Source organism: Panicum hallii, chromosome 7, assembly GCF_002211085.1.
Source record: "Panicum hallii strain FIL2 chromosome 7, PHallii_v3.1, whole genome shotgun sequence".
Taxonomy (NCBI): domain Eukaryota; kingdom Viridiplantae; phylum Streptophyta; class Magnoliopsida; order Poales; family Poaceae; genus Panicum; species Panicum hallii.
The window spans coordinates 46,394,786-46,414,435 of NC_038048.1; the positions used below are offsets into that span (position 1 = coordinate 46,394,786).

Below are 19,650 nucleotides of genomic sequence, written 5' to 3' on the forward strand. Positions count from 1 at the left end.
ATAACGTGACGGTATAGGTCGCTTCACCAAACCGATTGTCTCTGGCTTTACGATCCCAAAGCTTCTTTTCTTTTTACTCGACGATCCCAAAGCTCGCATCAAATCAAGGTGACGCGTATCGATAAAGATTTCCATGGATCACATTTTCCATACTTTTCATGTAGCGTATCTGGTTCTTGGCTGCGAAAGCCCCCGAGTTAGCGAAACAGTGACAGGATATAGTACCTAATTCTGTTGCGACGATATTTAACCAAGGAATCATGTGCCGAAACTTTGCTAGATGAAGAAAAGGGAACAGATCGTTCCTGAGCCACTTGTTTACTCTTACAACGACTACCTTGACTCTCTGATTCATACACAATAATCTAACCCTCAAAGATGTTATACACCACAACAAAGAAGATGATGCCTAAGGAAGGGGATAATCCGCTGAGCCTGAGGGTGACTATGACTATTACAACAGAATTCAGGAGCAACATGTCTGATAGGCCATAAGACTACATTGGAAGATGTCACCAAGCTGATCTCCCCCGGCTAACAAAATTTCTAATACCAGCTCCTAAAGTTGGATAGCTCGATCAATGACGAAGCTCACCAAACATGTGAGATCAGGAATGCCACTACATCAGATAATGTGCGTTCCGGTAATATCTGTTAATGTACTTCGCCTGCAGAAGAAAATAGATGCAAAGTCAAATTCAGTACAGGTTCAGATGCTTTAACTAAGGAACCGAACAACAACACCTCATACCTTCACATTGGAAACATCCGGTGTGTCAGGGGTTTTCACAGGATAAAATTTGTAAAATTTGATGTTTTCAAATGCCTCTCTAGTCTTAGGATCCATGTCATCGATAGCTTTCTTCCTGGCTTCTTTAGCCTGCATAGGTTTTGTGTTACATTGAATACTGGAAGAACTTAATCTCTTGGGAAAATAATTAAATGTTTCAGTTGATTGTGGACCTGTTTAAGTTCTCTCTTCCTTTCTCTAACCTTCTCCTTTAGAAATTCCTGTTAAAGAAATGTGGCAGCAAAATTATGAAGGGAAGTTACTTTGTAAAACAATGCTAAGTTTAGCATATGATTGATCAAGAATAAACGTATACCTTAAATTTTTCTTTCTCATCCTCCGGCAACACTTCATCTTTGACTTTCTCATCAGCAAAATCCTGCATTGCAACACAATGACTCAACACAGGTGCCCTTTCACAGGTAGCCACTGTACTGTATCAAAACAGAACAAAACAAATTCCATACAAACCTCATAATCATCCATTTCCCAATCAAAATCGCAAACTATCTGCAATAGGCAGCACAAAGTAAAAATCAATGTATGACAGCAATTTACAGCTATTTGAAATCAGAACTCAAGAGTTAATTAGGAAGTATGTACACTTCTGTAACTACAAAGTTTAAAATACAATCACTGCAAAGTGGAAAGCAGGGTGAGCAGATTTAATTGTCACTTCACATCAATAGAAGGAAACTTCTAGCAACCCACCCCTCCATTTGGGTTTTGCACCATTGAATTGTGACAATAAACAACTTAGGTCAAGCATCCAACGGTCCAACCTCTTGCAAAACAGGTGACAACATTCAAGAAGGCACAACAGCACAAGCAATGCGCGTGATCGGCAATGGAAAATGGCGATGCGAGGGGTCCCCAGCAGCATGTGAGATTGGCATATTGTTAAATAGCAATGTCAGCATATCACCAGCAGACAAAAACCAAGACTGGTCATGTGACGGCACAAGCGGCCTAACGATCAGTGTGATAAGAATCAACTTCTGTCAGCAGCTTATGTGCTGAAATTAGCATAGTAACTAACTAGATGATTCAATCAATAGAAAAGCATCCGAAATAATATAAGCCTAGTCAGGAAACTCGATCCCTGAGCGAAAGACCTCGCCCGAGGCATTGCCTTAACAAAATAACAGCTTTTTGTTTAATCTGAAGGGTTGAGAAAAGGCCCTGAATGCTGAAGATAGTATAACTCAGCGAGGGCCTTTTTCATGCAAGACCCAGGGTTCGAACCCTGGTCGGTAGCCTCACAAGTGGAGGACCTACCACCACGCTATTTGCACGTTCTCGTATAAGCCTAGTCAGGCTCACAATAAAAGAAATCCATATTTGTTTAGATACCGACACCACTCTTCCTATATTTATTCCTTTAGTAATTAAGACCCCTCCACAAAACATAACAAGCAAGATAAGATATGTGTCTTGATTTTTTAGGTAATTGATAGAAAATGCACTGAATGAAGCTTACCGGGGGTTCTAGAGGATATATGATATTGACAACCGTGTCATCTTCGTCTTCAGGAGGATTCAGTGGCATATAATCTGCAAGATATTAAACGAGGTTCATATGCTAATTAGGTCACCCTCAACAAAACAACATCATCAAAACAACTAATGCTACATATACTTAAATCAAACGATCTATCAACTCAAATAGCTAGAATAGGTGCAGGTATTTGAGATCATGGGTTGTGCTGAATAGGGGTTCAGTGTGAGTGTTGGGTTATTTCGCTTAATAATCTTGTCATGCAGTGCGTAACCCTAGCACATAGCATCTACTTGCTGCCTAGGTGGCTGCCTCGCTAGACGGTAATTAGGTATTAGGCTCCACCTCGCTGCCCACCGACTGCTTTTCGAAAACTACATGCTCGCAGTCTAAGCTTATCTTCAAGATTGAAACAGCCCTGAAGAACAATCAAATACATACCAAAATGCACAAACGAAAACAAGAAATATGTTCCCCGAAAGAAAGAGAGCAAATTAAAAGAAGAGAGATTTGCTTGAGACAGGATGCATCCATCAAATGAGATTTGCTTGAGACAGGATGCGTCCATCAAATTACTAGGAAGCAATCAGGATATAACTCAAAAGTGGTATTACTAAATTTAAAATATGCTATTTATTATTTTGTAAAATGAAATACCAGTGAAGCAGCAAAATTCTAGGTAAAAAGCTGTCACATGTGTTCGCTGGCATGTTACTTCAACTACACACTTGAATGAATTAAAAAATTGATTAGCGAAAAGGGCCATCATTCCAAGACGTAGAGTTGGATCACAAACATTCAACTAATATGTAGCTGGAGCCCCCCCAGAACATTTTGCACGGTTTTGGATAGGATAGTGTGGTTTACAAGATCTTGGCGTGACACATGCCAAGGATAGCTACAGCATTGGAGCCCCTCTATGGGTAAAAGGTATTCAAAGGATCCTAAAGCAAAAGAGGTAACATATATTCCTGGAGGAGCACAATGCAGGTCTACAAAAAAATAAACCCAATTCAGCTTACACGGCATGCAGTAGTCAAACTTTTTGACTCTCTCGGTTTTGAGATGCTTCAGCGCAGACCTGTAAAATATATAAACCTGAGATTTTGTAACTTGTAACTAATGGTAAGAAGAGCAGAGCTTAAAATTGGAAAAATTGGAATGCGAATGAAAATGCCCAAAACAAATAAGGCCAGAAATAAATAATATATATCCTAAAGCAAGACATTTTGGAAGCATAAAACTAACCTCCGCTGGGTGCAACCGAGGGTGAATATTTTTGTTTTCAAACTGTCGATCCTGCTAAGCCTGTAGACAAAGCAATAACAATGTGTGCAAAATAAGTTCCAATGAAGTGGGTAAAGGTAAGGATATAAGCAGCAATAACAAAGGGCAACAAACATTGTTCAACATAAATAATGAATCAGTACCGGTCCTCAAGAGGAACATAAGGCACCCATGCCATCTTCATTGCCTTCATTGGTACTATTTCTTCATTTTCCCTTTGAACAGAATTTATGCCAATTTTATCTGATGGAGGGAACGGACAGTCTACCTGCAAAATAAAACATCGCAAGTGCAAAGTGAGACAAATAATCCATCGAATAAATAGCAAAATAACTTAAACAAGTTGTTCGATCACCACCACAAACACACAAATATTACACGCAATATTCGTCAAATTGTATCAGAGTCAAACAACAAAGAGCAAGAGAACATCACCAGTCAAATAGTTTTGATCAGGATACCAGGAATCCAAGAAGGAAGTATTTGAGGGAAAAAAGTCATAGCAGAACAACAACTATAGAAGGAAATAAGTGTGCCTACTCTTTTTATTCAAAGTAACCCCTTGGTAACATCGACCAATAAAATAAATAAGGTTTCTTACTCTTTTTACTCCATTTACCTTTATTTTCAAAAATCTTCTCGCAAAATTTAAAAATTTAAAAACTGACATACAAAGGTTTATGTTGTGCAATTGATAATTCTAATAAAAAAGGAAACAATTATATATACCAAAGATTATGAGGATTTGGTAATACAAAAGGTATAAACAAAATTACAGAATTGTTTAGCTTGCATTTTCATGAGCTAAATAAATGTTCAGCTCGAGGTATGTACAACTGTAAGACCATTCTCCACACTCCATTTTTTTCTAATAACATATTTTGTTTTCAACCTCAAGATAGTAGAATAAATATAACCGTGGTATAAAATATAAATGTGGGCAAAGAGGGTGACTGAGAACTTACAGCAACTACAATAGGAATAAGTACTATCTTTGATTCACCATTAACATCCAGTAGTTGTGCTGCATGCAAACAGGAGTCCATTAGACTTGTATGGAATAATATTCAACAGGCTCATAAAACTAGTAAGGAAATGAATCATATGGAGATTACACTGATTACTCTGATTACTGAAGTATTACCTAGATTAACAAACATGTATCAAGGATCAACAGTACAAAATTAACATTAGAAACTAGCTGACAAACAGGCATACTTAGTCACTTACGCTCAGTGCTTCCAAATAAGTAAACTGTCTTCCCATATAGTTCTCCCCCTTCTTCTAGTGTTTTCTGCTCACCAACAACAATCAGATATCACTGTGGAGAAGGTAAACATTCAAAAAAGAAAAAATCTAACAAGATTAATTTATACCATCATACCTCTAAATTTTCGAAGTTCCAGTTGAACTCCTTTATCTTATCAATGTTTTCCCACTGCAGATGACAAAGCCAAGTTATATAAATTTTTAAAAGCAAGGCAAAGTGCACAGTTTAAGCTGTATGCTATGTCCAAGTGCGCACCACTAACATACACAATACAAAATAAAAGGTAGGGATGGGAACAAACCTCAGTCCCGATAGGAAAAGCGGATAACCATAGATCCTCCTGAACAAAGCGACAAATCATTAGTCAAAACGTGCAAAAATCAAAATAACAAGACAATCATACAGGACATTCATGCACAATTCCAATCACAACATTGCTTCCAGAACTGGTTGAAACAGTTGCTTTTCAAATAGAAAGAACTGCTGCCATAGAGAAGTAAAAAAAACAGAATATTTTTTAGAACTGAGACCCCTTTCATTGCAAACAGAACATAACACCTGTGGCACAACAATGAAAAAAATGAATCAGCATGCCAGATTGCCATAAACATGTTTGTTGACTCATCATCCACCAATGGCATCTTAAACTTTAATGCTAATCAAGCATGCTCCTTGACTATCACATAAAAATTGCTACCACCGGACCAAAGAAAAACTTGACCTAATATAAAGGCACTCAAGTTTAAAAAAAAATCATCAATCACGAATTCGCTAACACCACAGTTGAATGCACGAATTCTCTAACACTAAGGTTGAGCATTCCAGTTTCTACTCAGATGGGGACAATCCGAACCATCGCTGCAGCCGGACGGAAGCATCATCCTCCATTTTTTATCAAAAGGATGCAAATCTCGCTGCGAGAGCACCACAAAATCGACATACACAGAAGCCCGCGAGCTAATCAGATCAGGACCAATCGACGCTCACTACTCGGGGATACCAAAACCTAACGATCCGAAGCACGCATCCAGGCAGGTCATCGTGAAGCCTACTCACCAAATTTCTCTTCTCCGGGAAGTACTCCGTCTCGGCCTTGGGCTTGGGCGGCGCCTTGGCGCGTTTCCCCCGTCCCCGAGCGGCCGGCTCCTTCGCCGCCGCCGCCGCCTCCGGCTTGGTCGAATCGCCAGCAGCAGCCTTCGGCTTGCTCGAGTCAGTGGCCGCCGCCTGGGCCGCCGTGCGCTTCTTACCCCTCGGCCGCGCCATCGCTTTCTGCTGCTAGGTCTTGCGGTCGGATGGGAATGGGATTTGTGCGTGCCTGTGCGTTCGGGGGGGGGGGGGGGGGGGGCGGTGTCGATTTGGGGGAAGCGGCGCGTGAAATCGACGCGACGCAAATTTGAAGCCGGGGGTAGGAAGGAAGGGCACAGGAAGAGGCGGCGGCGCGGCGCGGGGCGCGTGGCCTGGCTTGTGTGTTTGGTGGGCTGCGAGGGCCGCCGCGGAACTGAACAACGGGTCGGCTTTGGACCGTTCGATTAGTTTGGATTGTCGTCAGGAGGGTGCGAGATGTTGCGAGAGAGAGACCGTGTGGAAAAGAAGCTCTTACACACTGCTATGCCGGAGATACGCGCGATTCTGCGTTATTAGGCTGCTATCAGCAGAGTTGCTATCCGCCCGTGTAAAATCGCTGACGCTCCCTCGTTTGCGTTTTGCCAGCCCCGTCGAAGGCCATCTCAGCAGAGTGTGAAAATGCGTTTGCAAACTTCCCGCGCGCCGATTGAAATTTCCGTGACTCCCCCGCGCTCCTCCCGCAATCTTCCCAGCAGATGTGCCACCCGAGAGCAGCTCCTCCCGCCCAGGCCATCCTCCGCCCGAGAGCCCCTCCTCGCATCCAGCACCTCTCCGCCCGGCCAACTACGCCTCGTCCGGAGCCGCGGGCGGCGTCCCCTCCCCGCCCGGGCGACACCGACTCCTCCCCTGCGGCCGCCGTCGTCCCCTATCGGCCCGGCAGACAGCGGCTCCGCCCCTGCGTCGGACGGCTCCCTCCCCCTCCCCTCCCCCTCCCCCCGACGGCGAACCGGCGACCACCCGCTCCGCCCCTGCGTCGGACGGCTCCCTCCCCCTCCCCTCCCCCTCCCCCCCGGCGGCGAACCGGCGACCACCCGCTGCTCCCCTGCGGCCTACGGCGTCGGATCCCCGCTCCTCCGACAGCAGCAGCTTCCCCGCCGGTCGACGCCGTCCCTTGCCCGCCAGGCCGGCAGCGGCTGGCGGCCGACGGCATCCCCTCGTGTCCGTCAACATCCCCTCCCCACCCAGCCGACTGCTCGGGTACATGCACACTCAGAAGCAGAGTATCTAATTTCGCAATAGAATTAGTTCAAATGTCAATTGCTACTGCAGTGGTTTAGGAGGAAGTAGTTTGCTTAGTTCGGCACAGAAGTAGGGTTGCTTATTGCTACTGCTGCGGTGTAGTAGCAAGTTCAATTTCCCTGCTACTGTCCCGTATCTGGTTTAAGCGAACTGAGAAGTATAGTTGCTTTGTTGGGTTTAGCATTTAGTTTAGTGAGCCACTCTATTGGTGTTTGTACATTTTCCATATTGTTCATGGACTATAATAAACATTCTTTGTCCCATGTATTACAGTTTGCAGCCGAGCAATGGGTCACCATTACCGACGTGCGATGCGCGTGTACCAAGGGCTACCTCCGGATGGGGAGACGAGTGAAGAAGACGAACAGCAGGTTCTCGTAGCATATGCAAATGGCCTACTTGCTGGTGCTCATAGCCAGGCCAAGCGGAGCCGTTACAGTGTCAAACGCATCGTGGTCAAGCGAAACATCCGGGAGGGTTGGCATCGTCTGCGTCTTGACTACTTTGACCCCCATAAAGTTTACCCCGACGCATTCTTCCGGAGGAGGTGAGCACAAATGAGCCAATTTTCATTTGTTTCTCATGCCTATGTTGTGACGAGAGTCTGCGTTGACATTTCGTCAAGCTTTTTCCAGGTTTCGTGTGTCACCTAGGCTATTTTGCCGTGTAGCAGATGCTGTTACTGAGTACGATGACTACTTCAAGGAGAAGGAAAATGCTGCCGGGAAGATGGGATGCCATCCTTACCAGAAGATTGCTGCTTGCTTCAAAATGCTTGCCACCGCCTGCACACCTGATTCTCTGGACCGAGAGTTTCGTATGTCTGGCTCTGTCATTATGGAAAGCTTCAAGCATTTCATCCAGGGTGTAGTTGACCTCTTCGAACAACGCTACTTACGTAGCCCAAATGAGACCGATATACAGGCCTTGCTGCAGGTTGCTGAGGACAGAGGGTTCCCAGGAATGCTTGGAAGCTTAGACTGTATGCATTGGGTGTGGGAGAAATGCCCTGTTGCCTGGCACGGTGAGCACCGAGGACACACACAGAAGCCAACCATTATACTGGAGGCTGTGGTCGGGCCCGACCTATGGTTTTGGCACGCCTTCTTTGGTCTCCCTGGGTCACTAAACGATATCAACGTTCTCCATAGGTCCCCTGTTTTTGATGACCTCGCCTCTTGTAATGCCCCTGCTGTTAACTTCACAGTGAATGGTCACCATTACGACATGGGGTACTACCTGGCAGATGGCATATACCCGGATTGGGCGACACTAATCAAAGGAGTTCCTAGTCCAGTTACTGAGAAGCAGAAGCTCTTCACTTTAAAGCAGTCTGCTTACAGGAAGGATGTGGAGCGAGCATTCGGTGTGCTACAAGCAAAATTTGCAATTGTCAAATGTCCTGCCAGAATGTTCATGGTAGCAGATTTAAAGAACATCACGAGTTGTTGTATTATCCTGCACAACATGGCAGTTGCGGATGAGCGAGGACTTCCGCTGGCGACCACTGACGACTTCGAAGATGCCACTGCACCTGTGCTTCTCCCGAGGAACGTGCCAAGCATACAGACTTTGATAGCAAACCACAGAAAAATCGAAGATCGAGGCATGCATCACCGGCTGCAGGAAGACCTGATGGAGCATGTGTGGAACGAGTGTGGCAGCACCTGGGGTAAGGACAACGGATTGCTCATTGCTTGTTTCTGTTAGAATCATTGCTTGGTTGCTTCAAGTTTTATGCTTTAGATACATTGCTTGGTTGGTTCAAGTTTTATGCTTTAGATACATTGCTTGAGAATTGTGGTATTTTTATAGTGTCTTTGTTTTAACTTGCTCACTCTTTATGTTTAATCTCCGTTCATTGTCTCAGTGATTGGACCTGCACTTACTGCAGGGTGTTTCAGGTATATTTCTTTTTATCCACGAAATTTGGAGGGATAAAGGTTCTAAAGTTTTGCCATGAGACATTTGCTTGTAGAAACTGCTAAGTCACATGAGACATTTGCTTTTAACCTTTGTCCAAAATTAACTATGTAAATCTGCCTATATTTTTTTTATACAGTTGATGGTATCTATTAATACATTGCTGTACACATATATGTGTTACTTGCGGTTATGGCTTTAATACTTTGGTGAAGTTATGTATACATGAAGTTATGGCTTAAGGGAGAAGTTATTTATTAGGGAGAAGATCTCTATTACATATGTGTGAAAATGTCTGAGAATTCAAGGAGAAGTTATTTGCTTATATACATGAAGTTAGCTAACAACTAAAGGGAAAGAAAGTTAACAGAATCAGCTTGATACTGTTTCGTGCACTACAATTTTTGCACTGATATAAATTAGTTCCATGAGCAAATATGTTTTCCCATTTTCCAGGTGCCCAAGCTTGTGTCAATTAGCTTATGAATTCAGCATTCCGAGAATATGCTACTAACCTAGGTTGAAGCATTTCGCCATGTTGCGTTCAAGGATATTCATGGAGATCTTTATGATAGCATGCTGGAATATCTGGAAACAAAGGAATGCATTGATATTTGAGGGCATCACACCATCCATTAACTCCTGGACCTGCCACTTCGTTGAGGCCAAGCTGCAATCTCATAGACTGGGTCAGCTCTGAAGTGTCTTTATCTCTGGAGATTGTATCATCCCCATGCTTTGTACAGCTTGTTTTCCTTCTTCTTTTACTAATTTGCCACTTCGCGAATTACTTCGTTTGAGGAAAATTGTTGTTGCTATGTAATTTAAGGGTCCAAATTGAGTGTGTTGGGGCCTTCCATGTTAGCTTAAGATTCGATAATGCAAGAGTTCCGGCTTGCTTGCATATCCGAAAAGAGTGACTAGTTGCTTGCATAATGGAAGAATTGCTTTGAAATCACCCAAGTTCGATACAATGTAAGAATTACCAAGATCCTGAACCCTGGACATGACTATTTGCGCATGAAACAGTTCACATTGGATAGGAGCAGCACAGAACTTCAAGCAAAACTTGAAAGTAAAGTTACCACACGACTGAAATTACTGAGCTCGGCAGAGCCATCACCATACACCATGTTCATGTTATCCAGGCAAGCACTGAATACTCAAATATATCGTATGTTCAAATCACCATTTCAAAGTTGACAATAGAACATACAGAATAGCAGACCTGCATGATCTTTGTCGACAATAGAACATACAGAATCCAGACAATACAACACTCAGATAAACATGTATGTAGATAGTAAGTTTGCTCTGACAACAGAGTGCATCAAACAGACATGATCTTTGTCGACTACAGTCCATTCGGAGAACAAGCAAACAAACAATCACAGCCACGAATACACTGCTCCTAGACTGAAATATAGGTACATGCAACAAGTACATAGTTCAGCTTGAATAAGGTCTACTTTGCATTATTGTTGTCCCCCCCTCGCCGGCGCTTCTCTAGGATCTCTCTCTGCATGCCTAAAAAGTACTCACGGGCGACATCAGAGAAGGAGCTAAGATCCATCATCATGATCTTGCTATCATGTTCCAGCCTTTGGTACTCCAATTGCTCGCGCTGGATCCGAGTTTGCTCTTCCTGTAATGCAAGCTGCCGCCTCGTAGATTCTTCCTTTAATGCAAGCTGACGCTCTTGCACCTGCTTGTATTCGCTGGCCCACATAGCTTCTTGCTGGTTTTTCAGTTCCTTGTTCTTGGCCATTTGTTGAAACAATTCAATGCAGGCAGATGATTCGGACGATTGCTTGCCTTCAGAACGTCTCGTTTTTTTGGCTTTGTCTCGACCAATAGGCCTACAAAGCTCCCCTGCTCCAGCATGGAATTTCTGACCTTCTTCAGCATTCCGTGCTTCTCTGTCCTCTGCAGAATCTGCTCCTTTGGTTGCAATCCAATCTTCCCATTTCCTAGTGTTCCTTAGAACAGTCCAGCAATGCATGAACTGGAAAGGCTTGCCAACCTGTCCAAGGAATAGCTGAAGCGCATCTTCGATCTGCATAAGCAAGTCAGCAACTTAAATTAAGTGCACATGTATGATTACGGGATGGTTGTGCCCTGATAAAAGTATGTTACAAAGTTAGTACCCTGTATTCTTCAGTTTTCCCACTCTCCCTTCGCCGATCAACCTCCGCCTTTTTACCGCAGAAACGGGCTGTGTCCTTGGAAATGTTATGCCATCGGGTTGCCAAAGAGTCGGGTGTGCGGGGGACTCTGAACTTGTTGTTCTCATTGTAGTACTTGGCAATGCGCTCCCAGTAGGTTTCAGCAGTCTGATAGGCGCCAACGATAGGATCTCGGCTCACATTTAGGTACGCGGAGCATAGTGCTTTGTCTTCTGCGGTAGAGTACGACGGACCCCTTGAAGAAGAAGCTTTCGATTTTGTCCTTTTGGTAGAGCGTCGAGGTGGGCTGGGAATTGGCTCATTGAAGGCAGGATGTATGTGCGCGCTAGGTTCAGGAAACACAAACTGTTGGGACGCAGTTTGGTTGGGCCAAGGCTGAGGCGACCCAAGTTGTGGGAGCACGGGAGACAGGTGCAAAGTTGTCATGTCGGAAGAATGCGGTGGCGGCGGCATAGGATCGAGGTCAAAGGCTGGTGTGTATGGTGGGTACTGGGGGGTTTGGTTACCACCACAGAAGGTGTCGGTACGCGCATCCATTGGAGAAGTTGAGCCGGTTGAATGATTTCTGTAACATTGAATGTCAACAACGTACATTAGTACAAGTAAGATGAATAAAGATATCGCAGTCTATGTAAGTAGTGTTCTAAACTAGCAAATGCTGAGTGCAAATCAGGAACATGTTCAGATGAAGAAAATTAATTGCTTTGACCTTTGCCGAAATTAGGTATAGGTGATTGTAAAGGTCAAGTGCATTATACAAATTAGGATACGAATTAGACGCAATTGTCGCTTTGATGCAACTGATTCAGTACTTTACAGACTAGTTCCTAATAATGATTTCCGCAGGAGTACTGACCCAATTTGACAGGGCTACACAAGGAACACAGCTGAACGCAGGAGTAGTGACCCAATTACAACAATTATATTTTTTTTATTTATTGTTCATCATCGTATTTTTCCTACTGAAAACAAGAACTAATAAAATAAATATGAATATAAATTAGCAGAGAAGGGCATTGGCAAGTGTGTCTCTTGTCTTACGCTAACTACCGAAAGACGGTGACCATTGAAAAAGTACATGTGTAGGAGTAGTGGAGAGTACTATAATTTGAACTGTGATTTGTGGGTATGATTTGTGGGGTTGTACTTTGATGCGCAATATAGTATCAGAGAAAAATCTGAATAAGCTTTTGGTTGGGAAGAGTCAATTAGTATTTACTAAAAACTGCAGGCGCGGCGTCCTAACATGGGACCGGTATATTTCTTAAAAGCCATGTTCTTTTCTCATCATGGGCTGTAATGAACTGTCAGTGTTGATATATAACAAAATAGAGAGTTACGATTCTTTTGTACCCTATAAATCCATCCAAATTTTGAGTTTTGCACAAAAGTGAAACTATAAATGGTGTTGCATATAATTTTGATAATGTTCAGTGCACATATTACTATGACAAAAGATCAACATTACAGGGATCTTTATACCAACTTGATCCAAACGCCAAGCTCCATCAACACCAAGATGAAAAGCTACTAGCGGTATAGTAGATAACCTATGACCAAGACAACAAAATTCTACTAGCTGTCATATAAAGTACGACATACAATCGACAATGTAGACAACAAACTAACTCAACACCCTAAACCTAAACATCCAACCTACTCCCTTCTCGCAGCGGTCACTGCTGCGCGGGGGACACAGCGTGCAGGGGTGCCGCGGCTCTTGGCTCGACGGACGCGCGGTCCCCCGGCGCGCCCGGCGCGACCTAGGGGAGCGGCGGTGCGATTCCAGCTTAGGCGAGAACAAGGGGAAATCAAATCAGAGTGCATAGGTGAGACCATTGACATCGTAAGCCACGGATATGTGGAGTTTTGGAACATTCCTACCCGGTCCTTACATGAACTCAAATAAAATCCTAGCTGCTGAGATAGAACTCGGCGCCGGGCGGGAGGAAGGGGGAGCGGAGGACGTAGGTTGCGGCCCGGCATGGCTTGCGTTCCCGAGCTCGAGAGATTTCTCGAGAGCATCTACCGCCTGAGGAGAGAGACGCCCTCACCGAGTGAGACTGAGTCGGATTCGTACCTCGCAGCTGCAGGTGAGGTCGACGAGCTTGAGGATGAAGGTTGCCGCGGTAGATCTAGTGGAGCTGGTGGCGCCTCGCCGCCGACAGGCTCCTTCCGCCCGGCCCGGTCCTCCGACTCATCATCGCGGGGACGAGCTGATTTCGGGGTGCCGTTGAACCCCTCCTCCTGTAGCGACGCCAGACCGCCGCCGCCGCCGCCGCCACCGCCGCTGCAGCCGCCGCGCAGTAACTGCCCGTGCGAAGCCCTAGCCTGTCGGTGGCTCAAGTGGTATGCGTCGGTGGCTGGTGCGGGCCGTTGCTACCACTTCAACGGGCTCCTATTTTGCCAAACGGATCCCACCGCTGCTGAGGACTGGGCCGGACCGCTTTTTTCAAATTGCAAGGTCCGATAGCGGGGCTGCTGATATCAGTCTTATTTGGCTTAATTGGATGGTACTATTAATAATTATCTGAGTTTACTAATCTACCAATTGTACAGCTCTTCGAAATATACCACTACTTACCTTTACCCTTCAATATATTTTTTAATATATCTTTTAAAATTTATAGATCAAAATACCCTCAACATTCTTCCTCCTCTTATCTCCTCTCTTCTTCCTCTCTCCCCGTGACCCGCGCCACCGCTCCTGCTCCTCTCCCACGCCAGCTCGCCACCATCCCTTCTCATCTTCTCTCATCTACCGCTGCTGATTTCTCTCCACCTTCCCTCCCTTACCGCTGGGGACTACTTCCCTTCCCTACCTTCCCTTCCGCGGCACCACCTCCCTCCCTCTCTGTGGCGCGACGCACGGGCAGCAGTGCAGCGCAGCCTCGCGGGCAGAATGTATGCATCATGGACGCAGCGGTGTGAGAGGCGCGGCCACGCAAGCGCGGGTCGCGCGCAACACGACGGCGTGGGCGTGGAGCAGGACCGGCGTGCGCCGGCGTGGAGCAAGGCGGCGGCGTGGGCGTGGAGCGGGAGCACGGCGGCGCAAGGCGTGGAGCGGGGGTGGCAGGACCATGGAAAGAGAGGAAGGAGAGAGGTGGATGAGAGGAAGAATAAGGTTAGAAGTATTTTGGTCCATAAATTTTGAAAAACACATCAAACGAGTAATAATAGTGGTGTGTTTCGAATTTTAAAAAATTATAGTTGCACAGTTACAATATGATAAATTGTAATGGCAGATTAGTGAAGTCAGATAATTGCAATGGTATAGATCCAATTAACTATTATTATTTTGGTAGCGTGTTGAAAATTAGTGCAAATGATAGGTGGCCCACCTGTAGCTAGTCGCTATTCACTCGCAGGTTCGGACCTTGCATAAAGTAGTGTCAGGCCAGCCCACTCGTGATTGTATGGGTCTTATTGGATCATTCATTGGAATATTTACATTGCAACCTATTTTCAACCTCACTCATTTTTCATATCTCAACCTTTCTAGTTTATCTCCTTCACCTCTCCAAATCAGAGAGGTTTATTAGCTAGTCTTTTTGAAAACAAAGTTTTCTTTGCTACTAGAGAAATTGTAAATCTCACATGCAGGTTAGAGGGTCCAAATGCCCGCATGCATCTTACTTTCTCCCAGTTAATTCTATTTGCTAACAGTTTACCATATTATTTTTCAAAACTACACACTTTGCTGTCTGTGCTCTTGCTTTCCACCGATCCACAAGTAAATATGTAACTTAGGTCCAATATTCACCTATATTTCTGTTGATTGGTTCGCATGAGTTAGGATCTTGTCGCGGAGATAGATCGCACTTAATTCTATGTGGATTAGTCAGTATGGTTAATAGTTTATAGATGCAATTTGTTTTATCAATCGTTGACACCCATGACTAAATTACCATCTCAACAATGAAAATGTTTGGCACTACCTTTCTATCTTCATATTTTTACATAATCATTACAATTGTTGGAGTTCATTGATCTGTTATTACAATTCGTTATATCGAAATTGTACCATTACAATTCTACAATTTTTTGAAACACACTACTACTTATCCTTTCAATATATTTCTAAAAAAATGACTCCGGTCTTCTTCTTCCTCCTCTCATCCCCTCTCTCTCCTTCCTCTTTTTTTTCATGGTGTTTGGCTCTCCATGGCAACCGGCAAGCGAAGAGAAGTCAAGCTCACTGCCACCCATGCCCGGGGGTATTTTGATCCAAAATTTTTCAGAAACACATCAAAGGGTAAGTAATAATGTGTTTTGAAAAGCTGTAGAATTGTAACTGCACGGTTTCAATATGACGAATTGCAATGGCAGATCAGTAAACTTGGATAATTGTAATGGCATGGATCCAATTAACCCTATAATTTATTTTCTTATGAGAAATATTGAATAATAATTTATAATTAAATAATTTGATTGAAGACCACTATCGCTGTTACATTTTTGCCTTAGAAGGTACTCCTCGAATCACCAAAATAAATGATACGGACTATGGAAGTTCGAAGTTTTATGGTAGCTAGCTTGCTATAGTAAAAAAATTGTTATGTAGCTAGCTTGCTATAGTAAAAAATTAGTCGATATTTCTATAGACAAAAATCTTTTGTTATACCATAAAATTACGTGATGAGATCATAAGGAACCAAACTTATTATAGTCACCATGGATGCTTAGAGATTTTTTTTTTGAAGAAAACTATGTCTAGAGATTTCACTAACAAAAATTCAAAGAAAAAGAAAGTAATAACACACACAAAAAACTTGTAAACCATGTATGGTCCATTGCCAAAGGGAATCTGTAAAAACATATGATTTTTAGAATTCAACCAAACAAAAAGAACTGAGTTTTAACCTTCAAGTTCTGATTTTCTTTTGCGTGACATTTTTTTAACAAAAAAGAAATGGTTAACTAGTAGCAGGCCAGCAAGGGCAAACCCCAAAAGCCCTGTTCCAAGAGAGACTCCCCGAATTCGGCGCGTTCACCGGATTGCAAGCTGCCGCCGCTCCTCCAATGGTGACTAGGTGGAGCCAGAAGAGCCCTGGCCTCAAGATCCTGTGGATCTGGACCCTGGCCACCGCCGCAAGTATTCATTTCTCTCATACCATATCTTTCTTCTTCTTTTACCGCCTATCCAATCGTCCAAATCGATGCCAGTGCCCGCTGATTATTTGCTGATTTGCACGCAGTTGTGGTCGGCGGCGTCGTCCGGATGCGGGTCAAGGACGTGCAGAAGGTCCTCCGGGAGGAAGAGGAAGCGGCGGCGGCGGCGGCGGCCGCCGCCACGTCGGCCTCCCGCGAGCGCGTCCTGAAAGACGAGGAGTAGAACAGGTACTGCTGCCCTGCCCACTCCCCCACGAACTGACTGAACCGTGTCATGCACCTTCCTCACACTGTTAAGATTTAGTGATCCCACCACCGTGAGGTTGAATGGAGGAATGCTCAATTCAGTGATACAATTACTCCCCGATTCGGAACTGAAGATACTGATATTTCATTCGTTCAATCTGCTGATTTCATGTTAGAAAAGTGTTTAATTGGTTGAGGATATATGTGCATCTGGTCCGCTATATGGGGAAAAAGCTCTCTGCTCTAGCCTCTAGCCTTGCCTAATCCGTGTTTTTTTTCCAAAATGCATAATCTTGTGATTCTAGTTAGTTTTGTCAGGCATTGGATAATTGTGTTTCTACAGTCCCACCAGCATCTAAACAGAATGAGTGTCTTGTCTTGTTTAAAGTGGTATGGCGCATCTAATGTGGTACACTATCCAATTTCTCAATCTTTACCTATTTCTAAAGCATGCAACATTTCCACCAGAAATTTTGGTTTGGTCTAACATAATCACCGACGAGTGGACCCAAAGCGTATATAATGAGAATCGAACAACATCGCTATATTGTAATCTAAACGTTCTCGAATACAACGAGATCGAGAAAACACAACAAAATCCGTGTCGAAGAAAACCCATCGCAGGAAAAGAAAAAATCTACCGCAACCTGTACGGGGACTTCGATCGTGGCAACACACGGGCATATTTGCTAGTAGTAAAAACTACAAAGTATAAGACTGTTCTGTCTCAAGTCAATAGTCTTCAACCATAAGAGTGTCCTCCTTTTCAGATACTCAAATAGAAACAAACATGACTGCAACCATAAAGGCCTTTTGTGCATGCTTTCAACACACACCATAGCCGCCATAGTGAAATCTTAGGATTTTTAAGTCTTCCAGTCTTTTCTTTAGACTTCCATTTTTTCACTTTATGATAACTAATAATCCTGTTAGATCCATCTGGTAGTAGCAGGCTAGTAGCTGTTTTCTTTATCAATGTTTATAAGAGTTGTTGTTTGATGTACTAGTGGTAGCTTAGCAGTTACTGAATTGGTGTTGCTTGATGTTAGATCAACCAGGAGAGCAAACTGCTAATGTAACCCTGAAGACGATAAAAAAATCAATATAATGGAAGCTGGCAAATGAAGATTTGGGCATAATCCACAGCTCCTAATATCTTCATTCCATTTAGTGCGTGCTGTTTTTGTCAGTTTGCATCAAGCTAATATACGCCACATCTAATTTGAGCTGGATCTGCAGAATATTTTACCGCTACGGACTGGCTATCTTACTGAATATTTTCAAAATTTAGGATTTGCTGATAAGCTTATATAAGCTACTTTTTGTTTCTTGGTCATACATACAAGCTCTATGCCCCTATCTTTTGCTGTCCTGAAGACTAGCAATTTTTGGCACAATCTCTAGCAATTTAGGATGTGCTTATTCAGTATATGCTGGGTTAATATGCTGTCAGTAAATAGCCGTTATTTAGGTAGGCTCATTGCATAGACAAATATGTTGTTGATCTAAGTGTGAGTGCTTGCTTGTACAAATATTCTGGCACATGACAAGCAATGGTGATATGATCAATCACTCAATCTTGTGGAGGTTCAGTATATGAACAGGATTGGGAATTGCCATAGTTATTTTTGTTTGCTATATGGGCTCTTAAGATTAAACATCAGCACACACAATGCAAGTGCAAACAACATACTTACCATTTCTGCTAACAAGTGAGGAATACTTCTTGTGAGGATATCCTGCAGACAATCACAGGGATAGAGCTACTGTTTTTCATGGACAACGGAAGTATTTGTGCGTGTCTTCTTATATATGCTGCAGCCTGATTGAAATTCATTTTCTTGCAGGAAGGTGTTGCATTTGCGCCATTTGAGCTGGATTCATATTACTGGGTCCATCCTATAGTGTTTCCATTTCCCGTTAAAACTTTATGAAGTGAAATTTTGCTGACTAGACTGATGGCCCCATGCCTAGTCAAGTACAAGTGGTCAGGATAGTGAGCTGATCAACATCCAGGAGCAGGAGGTAACAGTAGTAACGCTGTTTACTATCTCAATGCTTGGGCCTGTTAATGTCCTGGATAAAAGAGATCCTATATTCTTTGTATTTCAGTCAGTTTATGCTTGCAACTTAAAAGACTGAACTTGTTGAGTTGAGGCATTGGGGTCGCGTAGTTTGCAGAAACCCGCTGTTATCAGCTTTTCCCGAACAAGGTGTGTCGGTCGTAATAGATGGCTAGCTTGTTAAGTCTGAGCAGATTCAGATTAGCACTTGTATTTCTTGCTTACTCCATTGTCTCGGCTCAGCTGGCTCAGCCACCTGAAGTTCTGAACTGGACTGGGTGCTCTAGCCACGCGGCATCGCTCATCTTGGAACAATCTGTGTGTGCTATGGGCTTCTGGCAGCTAAAGCTCGTCATGTGTACTGGCGCAAGGCGTGGTAGTGCTGACGTGAGACCATGGCCCCGTGGTCGGCCGGTGCCTCTTCGTTTTCGCCCGCGTTCCCGGGGATCCGGCGGTGAAGAACGAAGTGGCGCACGGCGGCAGAAGGCCCCGCCGCGAGGCCTTCACCTCTTGTCCCCCTTGCTTCTCAAAGGCGAGTAGGCGACGCCACCGCTCCGCCGTTGCGACCTCTGATAGAGACGGCGATGTCAAACGGTGAAACTGAAACTAACCAATTCACGTCTCACGACAGAGAGGAGAATCCATACGCACCAAACCAAGGCTAGACCGCGAAGCACCTTTTCAGGTTCCCAAGCGCGCGTGGCACGGCTTGCGCCGGCCGGCGCGTCCGTGCCGAACTGCCGATGGGTGGGTGCTGCCTGCTGCGGGAGCACCGGGAACCTTCGCCATCGCATGAGACGAGGAAATGGCCAAACAGTGGCGATAGCGCCACCGCCACGTCACTGATTTTGACGTCGGAGGCCGGTCTGGCCCTCCTCCCCCGGCTCCGGCTGGCGGCTGCGGCTGCTTCA

General features: G+C 44.3%; 2 protein-coding genes and 1 pseudogene across 2 annotated transcripts; 1 reads left to right on the forward strand and 2 right to left on the reverse strand.

Annotated features, from left to right (window-relative positions):
• Positions 1–245: 245 nt before the first annotated feature.
• Positions 246–6,209, reverse strand: LOC112901484 (protein HEAT INTOLERANT 4-like). The gene is made up of 14 exons (XM_025970411.1): positions 5,902–6,209; positions 5,147–5,185; positions 4,960–5,013; positions 4,806–4,869; positions 4,541–4,599; positions 3,719–3,843; positions 3,537–3,596; positions 3,311–3,369; positions 2,271–2,344; positions 1,262–1,300; positions 1,107–1,169; positions 964–1,011; positions 752–880; positions 246–668 (listed from the first exon to the last, which is right to left on the reverse strand). Exons 1-14 carry the CDS (start codon positions 6,106–6,108, stop codon positions 621–623), a joined length of 1,068 nt encoding a protein of 355 aa, XP_025826196.1. The 5' UTR covers positions 6,109–6,209; the 3' UTR covers positions 246–620.
• Positions 6,210–7,520: 1,311 nt separating this feature from the next.
• On the forward strand, positions 7,521–8,919 carry LOC112900901. The gene is made up of 2 exons (XM_025969676.1): positions 7,521–7,756; positions 7,845–8,919. The coding sequence occupies exons 1-2, from the start codon at positions 7,521–7,523 to the stop codon at positions 8,917–8,919; spliced, it is 1,311 nt and encodes a 436-aa protein (XP_025825461.1).
• A 7,319-nt stretch (positions 8,920–16,238) lies between these two features.
• Positions 16,239–18,969, reverse strand: LOC112900902 (annotated as a pseudogene).
• Between the last annotated feature and the right edge of the window lie 681 nt (positions 18,970–19,650).